At 42.5% G+C, this 11,292-nt stretch overlaps 1 protein-coding gene across 1 annotated transcript; it reads left to right on the top strand.

Annotated features, from left to right (window-relative positions):
* The first annotated feature begins 545 nt into the window (after nucleotides 1–545).
* LOC135570156 (NACHT, LRR and PYD domains-containing protein 3-like) lies at nucleotides 546–11,063 on the top strand. Its single transcript, XM_065016234.1, has 10 exons — nucleotides 546–1,704; nucleotides 2,371–2,487; nucleotides 2,739–2,823; nucleotides 2,953–3,175; nucleotides 3,554–4,852; nucleotides 4,891–5,398; nucleotides 5,661–5,834; nucleotides 9,000–9,173; nucleotides 9,700–9,746; nucleotides 10,174–11,063. The coding sequence occupies exons 2-10, from the start codon at nucleotides 2,420–2,422 to the stop codon at nucleotides 10,692–10,694; spliced, it is 3,099 nt and encodes a 1,032-aa protein (XP_064872306.1). The 5' UTR covers nucleotides 546–1,704; nucleotides 2,371–2,419; the 3' UTR covers nucleotides 10,695–11,063.
* The last annotated feature ends 229 nt before the right edge of the window (nucleotides 11,064–11,292 follow it).

The following is an 11,292-nucleotide window of genomic DNA, read 5'->3' as shown; positions in this document are numbered from 1 at the left end:
AGGGGTTCTCAATCCGGGGTCTGTGGAGGTACTGCAGGGGTTCTCAATCCGGGGTCTGTGGAGGTACTGCAGGGGTTCTCAATCCGGGGTCTGGGGAGGTACTGCAGGGGTTCCACGGCACCCTGACTGTACTCGTTGCAATGTCAGACATTTGATAGGATTTTTACATGACACAACCACTTTGCCTTCTCTTAATTATTGACTAATATAATGGAATGCATATTTTAACCAATTGTGATGGTTGTTACCAGCAGAATATTGACAATATAACTGTTACATCAACACTCTCTTCACACCCGTTTAACAACTCTAAATATCTTTGGCATAGTGGGCATCAAGTCCCTTCCAATAATGTTGCCTACAACGTTTCATACAATGTTCATTTTCATCGAACACATATTACACCCTAGACGCCTTCAACTGCCCAATTTATATCCATCCCCAATTTAGGAGTATTTTTTAACAATATGATGTTGCGCTCCAAAGGGAGAACTTGAAATAACATGATGTAGATAATTAAATCATCAAAAGAAAAATGTGTTTAGAAAACAAGGTTCCTTATAAAAAGGCTTCTATCACTTCCTTAAAATATGAAATCAATAAAAGTTATATATATTTTGGGGTTCAGTGAAGAAGAACCTCTAGAGTTCTGATCAACAAAAGGTTCATGTTTTGAGGATGTGAACCCAGCAGCCATCCAGTGGTCAGATCAATTCCACCTGTTTTTTCCAGCGCCCGGCCGGGATTCGAACCAGCCACCCTTCGGTCACAGCTCCAACTCCAACCTGAGTTAATCTTCAGAAATAAGCATGAGTTAATCTGCCAAAATGAAGACAAAATGCTATGCATACATGGTATCACTTGTTATGCATAATTATCATACATAACTCATCGCCAAAAGCACAAGACATACTGTTGCATGTAGGTCTATATCATTTATGGGTTGATCACATAGAAATATAAAAACATTATTTTTAACTACTGCAATGCAATTACATGTGGCTCAGGAACCACTGACTCACTGCATGATTCTATAGTATTATCAAGACACCTGCTGTTAACTCTTAACTACTTAGGACAGCTCATGAGGTGTCCTAAATATCTACTGACTAGGTGGGTAGGTAATTTAGGCAATGGGTAGGTAACTAGGTCATTTATACCCATAAGTGTAAAATGTCTTTATTCTCAGCACTTATACGACCAATTTTCTACTCAGACACTTTGGCCATATGGACCCAGATCTCAACATATTGTCGTAAAAAAACTGAATGTTTGATCTCAAAATGTTGTTATAATTTTGTAAAAATGTTTGTTAAACATAATAATAAAAAATGAATATTACTAATGTAACCCACTGTAAAGACTGGGTTTAGGTTATTGTGTTGCACTGCTCATGTCCGCGTTCTGGAACTGTCCGCGTCCCCGTACAGAACTGTCCGCGTCCACGTTCGGTGTGGATATTGTCCGGTTACGCGCAGAGTGGACTGAGGTGATCTTGGGGAATAACGACAGTTTGTTTTAGTGTTGAGACACCGACGTTTATTGTTCAATTTGCTTTTTTCTTTACGGTGAGGGACATTATGAGTGTAGCCAGATCCTTTTCACTCTCTATCCTCGTTTCATTTTGTGGTTCACCGGATTCATCATCGAGACGAGGGACAGACGAACGACCTGCTAACTAACCAAGCTAGTCGGTACAGCTCGGTAAGCTAGCTAGCTACTCTACCAGCAGCATCCTAGTTATCCTAGCTAGTCGGTACAGCTCGGTAAGCTAGCTAGCTACTCTACCAGCAGCATCCTAGTTATCCTAGCTATTCGGTACAGCTCGGTAAGCTAGCTAGCTACTCTACCAGCAGCATCCTAGTTACCATAGCTACCACTACATCATCACCGGCTCCCCGGTTGTTTCTGTAGTGTTTAAACCCTCTGTGTCCAAGGACCGAACTTTTGAATATTATTTTCAGGACGCCTCAATAGCAGGTATTGAACACCGGGTAAATAATCACTAGTCAGAACTTCAACCTCAGTATACATTCATTATAAAAATCATCTTAATATCTGATATTGTGAGTAAACAACCTCGAGAGTGCGTCTTCCAGACCTCCAATAAATTACATCATTCAACCCTCCCGGTTAGTAAATTTACCTCAACATCCCCCGGAGAAGGCAGAGTAACGACACCAGCCTTTTAGCGGGGCTGACAGACTGACTACAACGCTCGCGTCGCTAAATTAATCTCATTAAAAATGACACACTGCTCGCGCCAACGACCGTCTAGAAGTCAGTTCTATTTGTGAAACTCTTCTTATGATTCCCCATCTGAACTCAGAGTAGATGAGAGATGTAATGTTTGTCTCTGTTGTGTTGAAGTCCAATCAAGCAGGAGAGACCAGCCTCCCCTGTTCCCAGCTGTGTGTCCATGAAGAGTGACTGGTCTATGGAACCTCCTCTAACCTTTAGAGAGGGAGACTTTTCTACTGAACAAAGGTAAGAAGAACTCATGGGTCCTGGTCAGTGAGTTAAACAACACTGTCTCTAGTCATTTCTCCTCTCCCATTTTCCCATTTATTGTTGTTGTTTTCATAATCCATAGCCTCATCCTTTTGTCCATTTTCATATTCCTAAAACAATTAAACAAACACAACATTCCCTCCGTGTGTGTGTGTGTGTGTGTGTGTGTGTGTGTGTGTGTGTGTACTCCCTGGATGAGGAGATGTAATCTAATGTTTTGTCCACAGAAACCAACAGGAGAGATCAGGGTCAGAGATTCTCAGTGGTCAGTCTTCCCAGAGTCATCAAACAGACCTGGACTCCATGTTCAGTGTATGTGGTCCTGTTATGTACATTTGTTTTTGTTTACCTCAAGTAAAGTTGATCTGTCAATCATTCATTAATGTGTTAATGAGAAAGCATTTAGTCTCTTGCATAACTAATTTACTTGATTTATTTCAGTTGCTTGAACAGAAAATTCTGACATTTGTGAAGAACGAGCTGAAGATGTTCAAGAGGATTCTTAGTCCAGAACTCCCAGAATGCTTTGAGAGTCAGAAGCAGGAAATGGTGGATGCTGAAGATGAGAAGCAGGAGAGCAGTGCCAGAGAGGGGGCTCTGAAGATCACACTGCACATCCTGAGGAAAATGAACCAGAAGGAGCTTGCTGACACACTGGAGAAATGTAAAATCTGTCTGCCTCATGTTGAATGATGTTTTATAACATTTAAAAGCTGTAACTAAAGTACAACTAAAGTAGCTGTGTAACTCAATGATATTGTAGCAGCCTTAACACAACACCTGGTGACCTCATCAAGTAGCAGCAGGAATGTGTTGTGGTGATTAATTTAGAGAGAGAGAACATTAATAATACCATCAATAATACCAATAATAATATAATCAGTCACACCAGTCTGTAATGCATAATGAAATCATTTACACATTTATACAGTCAGTTAAGAGAATAAATTATTATAATGTAAAACTTTATAACAGTCCTACAATACTGTAGACATTAAAACAGACATAATATTAATATCCTCTGTGTTATTTCTTCATTCAGATGATCCTGCTGTGATTTGCCAACGTGAACTCAAATCTAATCTAAAGAAGAAGTTTCAATGTGTATTTGAGGGGATCGCTAAACAAGGAAACCCAACATTTCTCAATAAGATCTACACAGAGCTCTACATCACAGAGGGTGGATCAGGAGAGGTCAATAATGAACATGAGCTGAGACAGATTGAGACAACAACCAGGAAACAAGCAAGATCAGAGACTGCAATCAAATGTAACGACATCTTCAAACCCTTAACTGGACAAGACAAACCTATCAGAACTGTGCTGACAAAGGGAGTTGCTGGCATTGGAAAAACAGTCTCTGTGCAGAAGTTCATTCTGGACTGGGCTGAAGGAAAAGCAAATCAGGATGTCCAATTTGTATTTTCATTCCCTTTTCGGGAGCTGAATTTGATGAAAGGCGACAAACACACTTTGATTGAACTTCTTAATCACTTCTCAATGGAAACCAAACAATCAAGAATCTCCAACTACGACAAGTACAAAGTTCTGTTCATCTTTGATGGTCTGGATGAGTGCCGACTGCCCCTAGACTTCCAGAAGAACAAGATCTGTTGGGACGTCACAGAGTCAACCTCAGTGGATGTTCTGCTGACAAATCTCATCAAAGGAAATCTGCTTCCCTCTGCTCTCCTCTGGATAACTACCCGACCTGCAGCAGCCAATAAGATCCCTTCAGGGTGTGTTGACCAGGTGACCGAGGTACGAGGGTTCAATGACCCACAGAAGGAGGAGTACTTCAGGAAGAGATTCAGTGATGAGGACCTGGCCAGCAGAATCCTCTCACACATAAAGACATCAAGGAGCCTCCACATCATGTGCCACATTCCAGTCTTCTGTTGGATTTCTGCAACAGTCCTTGAACACATGCTGAAACATAAGAGAGAAGAGATGCCCAAGACTCTGACTGAGATGTACACACACCTTGTGGTGTTTCATACCAAACAGAAGAATGAAAAGTATCTTGGGAAAGAAGAGACAGGTCCACACTGGAATAAAGAGAGCATTCTGTCACTGGGAAAACTGGCTTTTCAACAGCTTGTGAAAGGCAATCAGATTTTCTATGAAAAAGACCTGAAAGAAGCTGGCATTGATGTCAATGAAGCCTCAGTGTACTCAGGATTGTGCACACAGCTCTTTAAAGAGGAATGTGTGCTGTACCAGGACAAGGTGTACTGCTTTGTTCATCTGAGCATTCAGGAGTTTCTGGCTGCTGTATATGTGTTCCTCTCATTCATCAACAACAATGAGAATCTAATGGACAAACTGCAAACAAAGTCCAGTATCTTTTCTTGGCTGTTCAGAATCTAATGGCCAAAGCTCAATCAACGTCCAGGAATCTTTCTGTGAGGAAAAGACACAAGCCTAAATTTACAGTCTTCAAGAGTGCTGTGGATAAAGCCTTACAAAGTGAGACGGGAAACCTGGACCTTTTCCTCCGCTTCCTTCTGGGCCTCTCACTGGAGTCCAATCAGAAGCACTTACGAGGTCTACTGACAAAGACAAGAAGCAGCTCACAGAGCCATGAAGAAACAGTCAAGTATATCAAGAAGAAGATCAGGGAGAATCCCTCTCCAGAGAGGAGCATCAATATGTTCCACTGTCTGAATGAGCTGAATGACCATTCTCTAGTGGAGGAGATCCAAAGCTACCTGAGATCAGGAAGTCTCTCAGAACACAACCTGTCACCTGCACAGTGGTCAGCTCTGGTCTTTGTGTTGCTGACTTCAGAAAAGGAGCTGGATGTGTTTGACCTGAAGAAATACTACAGATCAGAGGAAGGTCTTCTGAGGCTGCTGCCAGTGGTCAAAGCCTCCAGAGCTGCTCTGTGAGTAAATAAAATGACATATAAGAACTAATCATCAGGAAGAAATATTCAGTTGAGAAAAAAATATTTATTATTGAATAACTTTTTATGCCAATTAATTGATTTTCACATTACATAACGTTATGATCGTACAATTCAGGAGTTAGAACATGAATATATATGCTGTTTGAGAGAATAAAACAAATGCATCTGCAATTGTCCTTCTACACTACTGGTGTTAAATTAACAGTGTGTTTGTGAAGTCATGATGATCTCTTTGCAGGCTGTCAGACTGTGGAGTCACAGAGGAAGGCTGTGCTTCTCTGGTCTCAGCTCTGAGGTCAAACCCCTCACACCTGAGAGAGCTGGATCTGAGTAACAATGACCTGAAGGATTCAGGAGTGAAGCTGCTCTCTGATGGACTGGGGAATCCCCACTGTAAACTGGAGACTCTGAGGTCAGTATTCCTGTAGTTGGTCAACAAGTGATAACTGTTCACCAGATCCACATGTGTTTACCAGACACCATATGTGTTTGGACAGTGAAGCGTACAGTTGTAAATTTGGTGCTGTGCTCCAGCATTTTCGATTTGAGATAGAATGTTTCAAATTAGGAGACAGTACAGAGTGTCACCTTTTATTTGAGGTTAAAGGTGAGAGGTTAGTATGTTTTGTTGTAGCCTCTAACTCCCTCACTCATTATTATTCATGATTCATTCATGATCTTTCTCAATGATGGCGTCACAGGCTTGATGTAGTCATTGTGTTCAAAGAATATGGGACCAAATACTAAACTTTTGACTACTTTAATACACTATAAGTGAGTTGGTCAGAATATTTATGACTTCTTTGAATGGGGGACTAGATACATAAAGTGCTTTTATTTCTCTAAATGGTGAAACAGATATGTAAGCCTTGGTTTCATGCATGTCAACATCAGAAGCCTCCTCCCTAAGTTTGTTTTACTTACTGCTTTAGCACACTCTGCTAACCCTGATGTCCTTGCCGTGTCTGAATCCTGGCTCAGGAAGGCCACCAAAAATTCTGAGATTTCCATACCCATAACATTTTCCGTCAAGATATAACTGCCAAAGGGGGAGGAGTTGCAGTCTACTGCAGAGATAGCCTGCAAAGTAATGTCATACATTCCAGGTCCATACCCAAACAGTTCGAACTACTAATTTTGAAAATGACTCTCTCCAGAAATAAGTCTCTCACTGTTGCCGCCTGCTACCGACCCCCCTCAGCTCCCAGCTGTGCCCTGGACACCATTTGTGAATTGATCGCCCCCATCTAGCTTCAGAGTTTGTTCTGTTAGGTGACCTAAACTGGGATATGCTTTACACCCCGGAAGTCCTACAATCTAAGCTTGATGCCCTCAATCTCACACAAATCATCAAGGAACCCACCAGGTACAACCCTAAATCTGTAAACAAGGGCACCCTCATAGACGTCATCCTGACCAACTGGGACACTGTGAAGTCCATGGAGAACAAGAGCACCTCCTCCCAGCTGCCCACTGCACTGAGGCTAGGTAACACAGTCACTACAGATAAATCCATGATTATCGAAAACTTCAACAAGCATTTCTCAACGGCTGGCCATGCCTTCCGCCTGGTTACTCCAATCTCGGCCAACAGCTCCGCCCCCCCCGCAGCTACTAGCCCAAGCCTCTCCAGGTTCTCCTTTACCCAAATCCAGATAGCAGATGTTCTGAAAGAGCTGCAAAACCTGGACCCGTACAAATCAGCTGGGCTTGACAATCTGGACACTCTATTTCTGAAACTATCCGCCGCCATTGTCGCAACCCTATTACCAGCCTGTTCAACCTCTCTTTCATATCGTCTGAGATCCCCAAGGATTGGAAAGCTGCCGCAGTCATCCCCCTCTTCAAAGGGGGAGACACCCTGGACCCAAACTGTTACAGACCTATATCCATCCTGCCCTGCCTATCTAAGGTCTTCGAAAGCCAAGTCAACAAACAGGTCACTGACCATCTCAAATCCCACCGTACCTTCTCCGCTGTGCAATCTGGTTTCCGAGCCGGTCACGGGTGCACCTCAGCCACGCTCAAGGTACTAAACGATATCATAACCGCCATCGATAAAAGACAGTGCTGTGCAGCCGTCTTCATCGACCTTGCCAAGGCTTTCGACTCTGTCAATCACCATATTCTTATCGGCAGACTCAGTAGCCTCGGTTTTTCGGATGACTGCCTTGCCTGGTTCACCATTTACTTTGCAGACAGAGTTCAGTGTGTCAAATCGGAGGGCATGCTGTCCGGTCCTCTGGCAGTCTCTATGGGGGTGCCACAGGGTTCAATCCTCGGGCCGACTCTTTTCTCTGTATATATCAATGATGTTGCTCTTGCTGCCTGTGATTGGAACGAATTGCAAAAATTGCTGAAGTTGGAGACTTTTATCTCCCTCAACAACTTCAAACATCTGCTATCTAAGCAGCTAACTGATCGCTGCAGCTGTACATAGTCTATCGGTAAATAGCCCACCCATTTTTACCTACCTCATCCCCATACTGTTTTTATTTATTTAATTTTCTGCTCTTTTGCACACCAATATCTCTACCTGTACATTACCATCTGATCATTTATCACTCCAGTGTTAATCTGCAAAATTGTAATTTTTCGCCTACCTCCTCATGCCTTTTGCACACAATGTATATAGACTCCCCTTTTTTTCTACTGTGTTATTGACTTGTTAATTGTTTACTCCATGTGTAACTCTGTGTTGTCTGTTCACACGACTATGCTTTATCTTGGCCAGGTCGCAGTTGCAAATGAGAACTTGTTCTCAACTAGCCTACCTGGTTAAATAAAGGTGAAATAAAATTTTAAAAAATACCCTCAAATAAAAGGTGACATTATAAACTGTCACCTCATATGAAACATTTGATCTCAAATCCAAAATGTTGGAGTACAGAGAAACATTTAAAATGTTAGCTTCACTGTCAAAATAGATATGGTGTGGACTGTATACTCAATACAATATAAATCTGATACCTCACTGTCTAAATAGATATGGTGTGGACTGTTTACTCAATACAATCTATATCTGATACCTCACTGTCTAAATAGATATGGTGTGGACTGTATACTCAATACAATCTAAATCTGATACCTCACTGTCTAAATATATATGGTGTGGACTGTATACTCAATACAATCTATATCTGATACCTCACTGTCTAAATAGATATGGTGTGGACTGTATACTCAATACAATCTAAATCTGATACCTCACTGTCTAAATAGATATGGTGTGGACTGTATACTCAATACAATCTAAATCTGATACCTCACTGTCTAAATAGATATGGTGTGGACTGTATACTCAATACAGTCTAAATCTGATACCTCACTGTCTGTCTTTTGACTGATACTGCTTTTTAAACTGGTCTGGTCAGTCTACATATTCGTACTATATATTTCTTTCTCTACAAAAACAGGCACTACTTTGATCATTTATAATAATGATATGTTAATTTATTAATAGATACGGCAGCTTTCAGGACACTGATATATCTGAATATGTTGAAAAAATATACTGTCACTATTCTCACCACCGATGAATATCACTGTGATTTTAATATGATTTGACTCTTTGCAGGCTGTCGGGCTGTCTAGTCACAGAGGAAGGCTGTGCTTCTCTGGTCTCAGCACTGAGGTCAAACCCCTCACACCTGAGAGAGCTGGACCTGAGCTACAATCACCCAGGAGACTCAGGAGTCAGACTGCTCTCTGCTGGACTGGAGGATCCACACTGCAGACTGGAGAAACTCAAGTATGTAGAGGGTTTATGTCAATATCAGACATGTTTGACTTATCAGGCTAGTTAAGACAAACATTCTGACCACCACTTGGACAAAGTTATATGCTGACTGGGTGTGAGTGTGTGTCCTGTGTGTCCAGTGTGTTCCTATGTATGTGTATGTGAAACACACACTGGAATTACACACACACACACACACACACACACTGGAATTACACACACACACACACACTGGACACACACACACACGCGCACTGGACACACACACATACTGGACACAAACACACACACTGGACACACACAAACACTGGACACACTCACACACACACACACACACACACACTGGACACACACACTCGACACACACACACATACTGGACACACACAGACAAACATTGACCGTGTGTCACGCTTGACCGTGTGTGTGTGTGTGCGTGCATGCGTGCCTGCGTGCGTGTGTGTGTGTGTGTGCGCGTGTGTGTGTGTGAGTTCATGTGTATTCCTCAATGAGTGTCTGTCCTTCTGCTTACCGCTACAGTGTGGAACATGGTGGAGAGAACAGAATGAAATCTGGACTTAGAAAATGTGAGTGTTGACAGCTGTGAAGAATTTGACTAAGAATAAGTCTTAATTCAAGTTAAGTCAAAGACCACCATTATTACTTACTTGGTCATATTAAATATCAGCTGTAGTTCTACAGAAGCAGAAATCAGGGACACCAACGTTTACAAAGAGAAGCTTTGACAATGTGTGTTTGTGTGTGTGTTACATACGAAATGTGTGTGTGTGTGTGTGTGTGTGTGTGTGTGTGTGTGTGTGTAATTAATGTGAATAAGTGTGTTTTATATTACCATACAGTATAACATATGACCATTCAACAAGTCTCAAGTTACCTTAACTTCTCCTTTTGATACCTAGAAACATCTACATTAAATGAATTAGTGAAAAGTGAGTTAACATTCTAATGTGAATGATGGGGATTTCTAATATTGTGTCTGGTTTCATCCATCAGATGTCTGTGATCTCACACTGGACCTAAACACAGTAAACAGACGCCTCTCTCTGTCTGAGGAGAAGAGAAAGGTGACATGTAGGAGAAAGAAGCAGCCGTATCCTGATCACCCAGAGAGATTTGAGTACTGGGGACAGGTGCTGTGTAGAGAGGGTCTGACTGGGCGCTGTTACTGGGAGGTAGAGTGGAGTGGGAGGGCTGATATAGGAGTGACATATAAAGGAATCAGCAGGAGAGGAGGGGTTAAGGACTGTTGGCTTGGATACAATGACAAGTCCTGGAGTCTGTACTGCTCTGACCACAGTTACGCTGCCTGGCACAATAGTAATCCCACTACCATAGACGTCCCCTCCTCCAGCCCCCACAGAGTAGGAGTGTATCTGGACTGGCCAGCCGGCACTCTGTCCTTCTATAGAGCCTCCTCTGACACACTGACCCACCTGATCACATTCACCTCCACATTCACTGAGCCGCTCTATCCAGGGTTTTGGGTTCATGTTGACTCCTCGGTGTCCCTGTAAATAATGACACACACACACACACACTGGACACACACACATACAGGAAGTACATTCACACACATACACTGGACACACACTGGACACATACACACACAAACACACACACACACACACACACACACACACACACACACACACACACACACACACACAGGACATACTCACACACACTGGGGACACACACACAGGTCACACACACTGGACACACACACACAAACACCCACACACACACAACACACACACACACACACACACACACACACACACACACACAGGACATACTCACACACACTGGGGACACACACACAGGTCACACACACAGGTCACACACACAAACACACACACAAACACACACACACACACACACAGTTTATACACACACACACACTGGACACAAACACACACTGAAAATACTCACTGGACACATACACTGGACTCACACACACACAGTGACTGACACACACATACACACACACTGGACTCACACACACACAATAAATCAAATCAAATCAAATCAAATTTATTTGTCACATACACATGGTTAGCAGATGTTAATGCGAGTGTAGCGAAATGCTTGTGCTTCTAGTTCCGACAATGC

The sequence above is a fragment of the Oncorhynchus nerka genome, unplaced genomic scaffold, assembly GCF_034236695.1.
Source record: "Oncorhynchus nerka isolate Pitt River unplaced genomic scaffold, Oner_Uvic_2.0 unplaced_scaffold_1071, whole genome shotgun sequence".
In the NCBI taxonomy this organism is placed as follows: domain Eukaryota; kingdom Metazoa; phylum Chordata; class Actinopteri; order Salmoniformes; family Salmonidae; genus Oncorhynchus; species Oncorhynchus nerka.
The sequence above is the reverse complement of the archived record's forward strand: the minus strand, read 5'-3'. Positions and strand labels throughout refer to the sequence as shown.

Coding starts and splice junctions, on each gene's coding strand:
- LOC135570156 (XM_065016234.1), top strand. CDS start 2,420: ATGAAGAGTGACTGGTCTATGGAACCTCCTCTAACCTTTAGAGAGGGA. Junction 4,853..4,890: donor CAAACTGCAAACAAAGTCCA/GTATCTTTTCTT, acceptor TAATGGCCAAAG/CTCAATCAACGTCCAGGAAT. Junction 9,174..9,699: donor TGCAGACTGGAGAAACTCAA/GTATGTAGAGGG, acceptor TTACCGCTACAG/TGTGGAACATGGTGGAGAGA.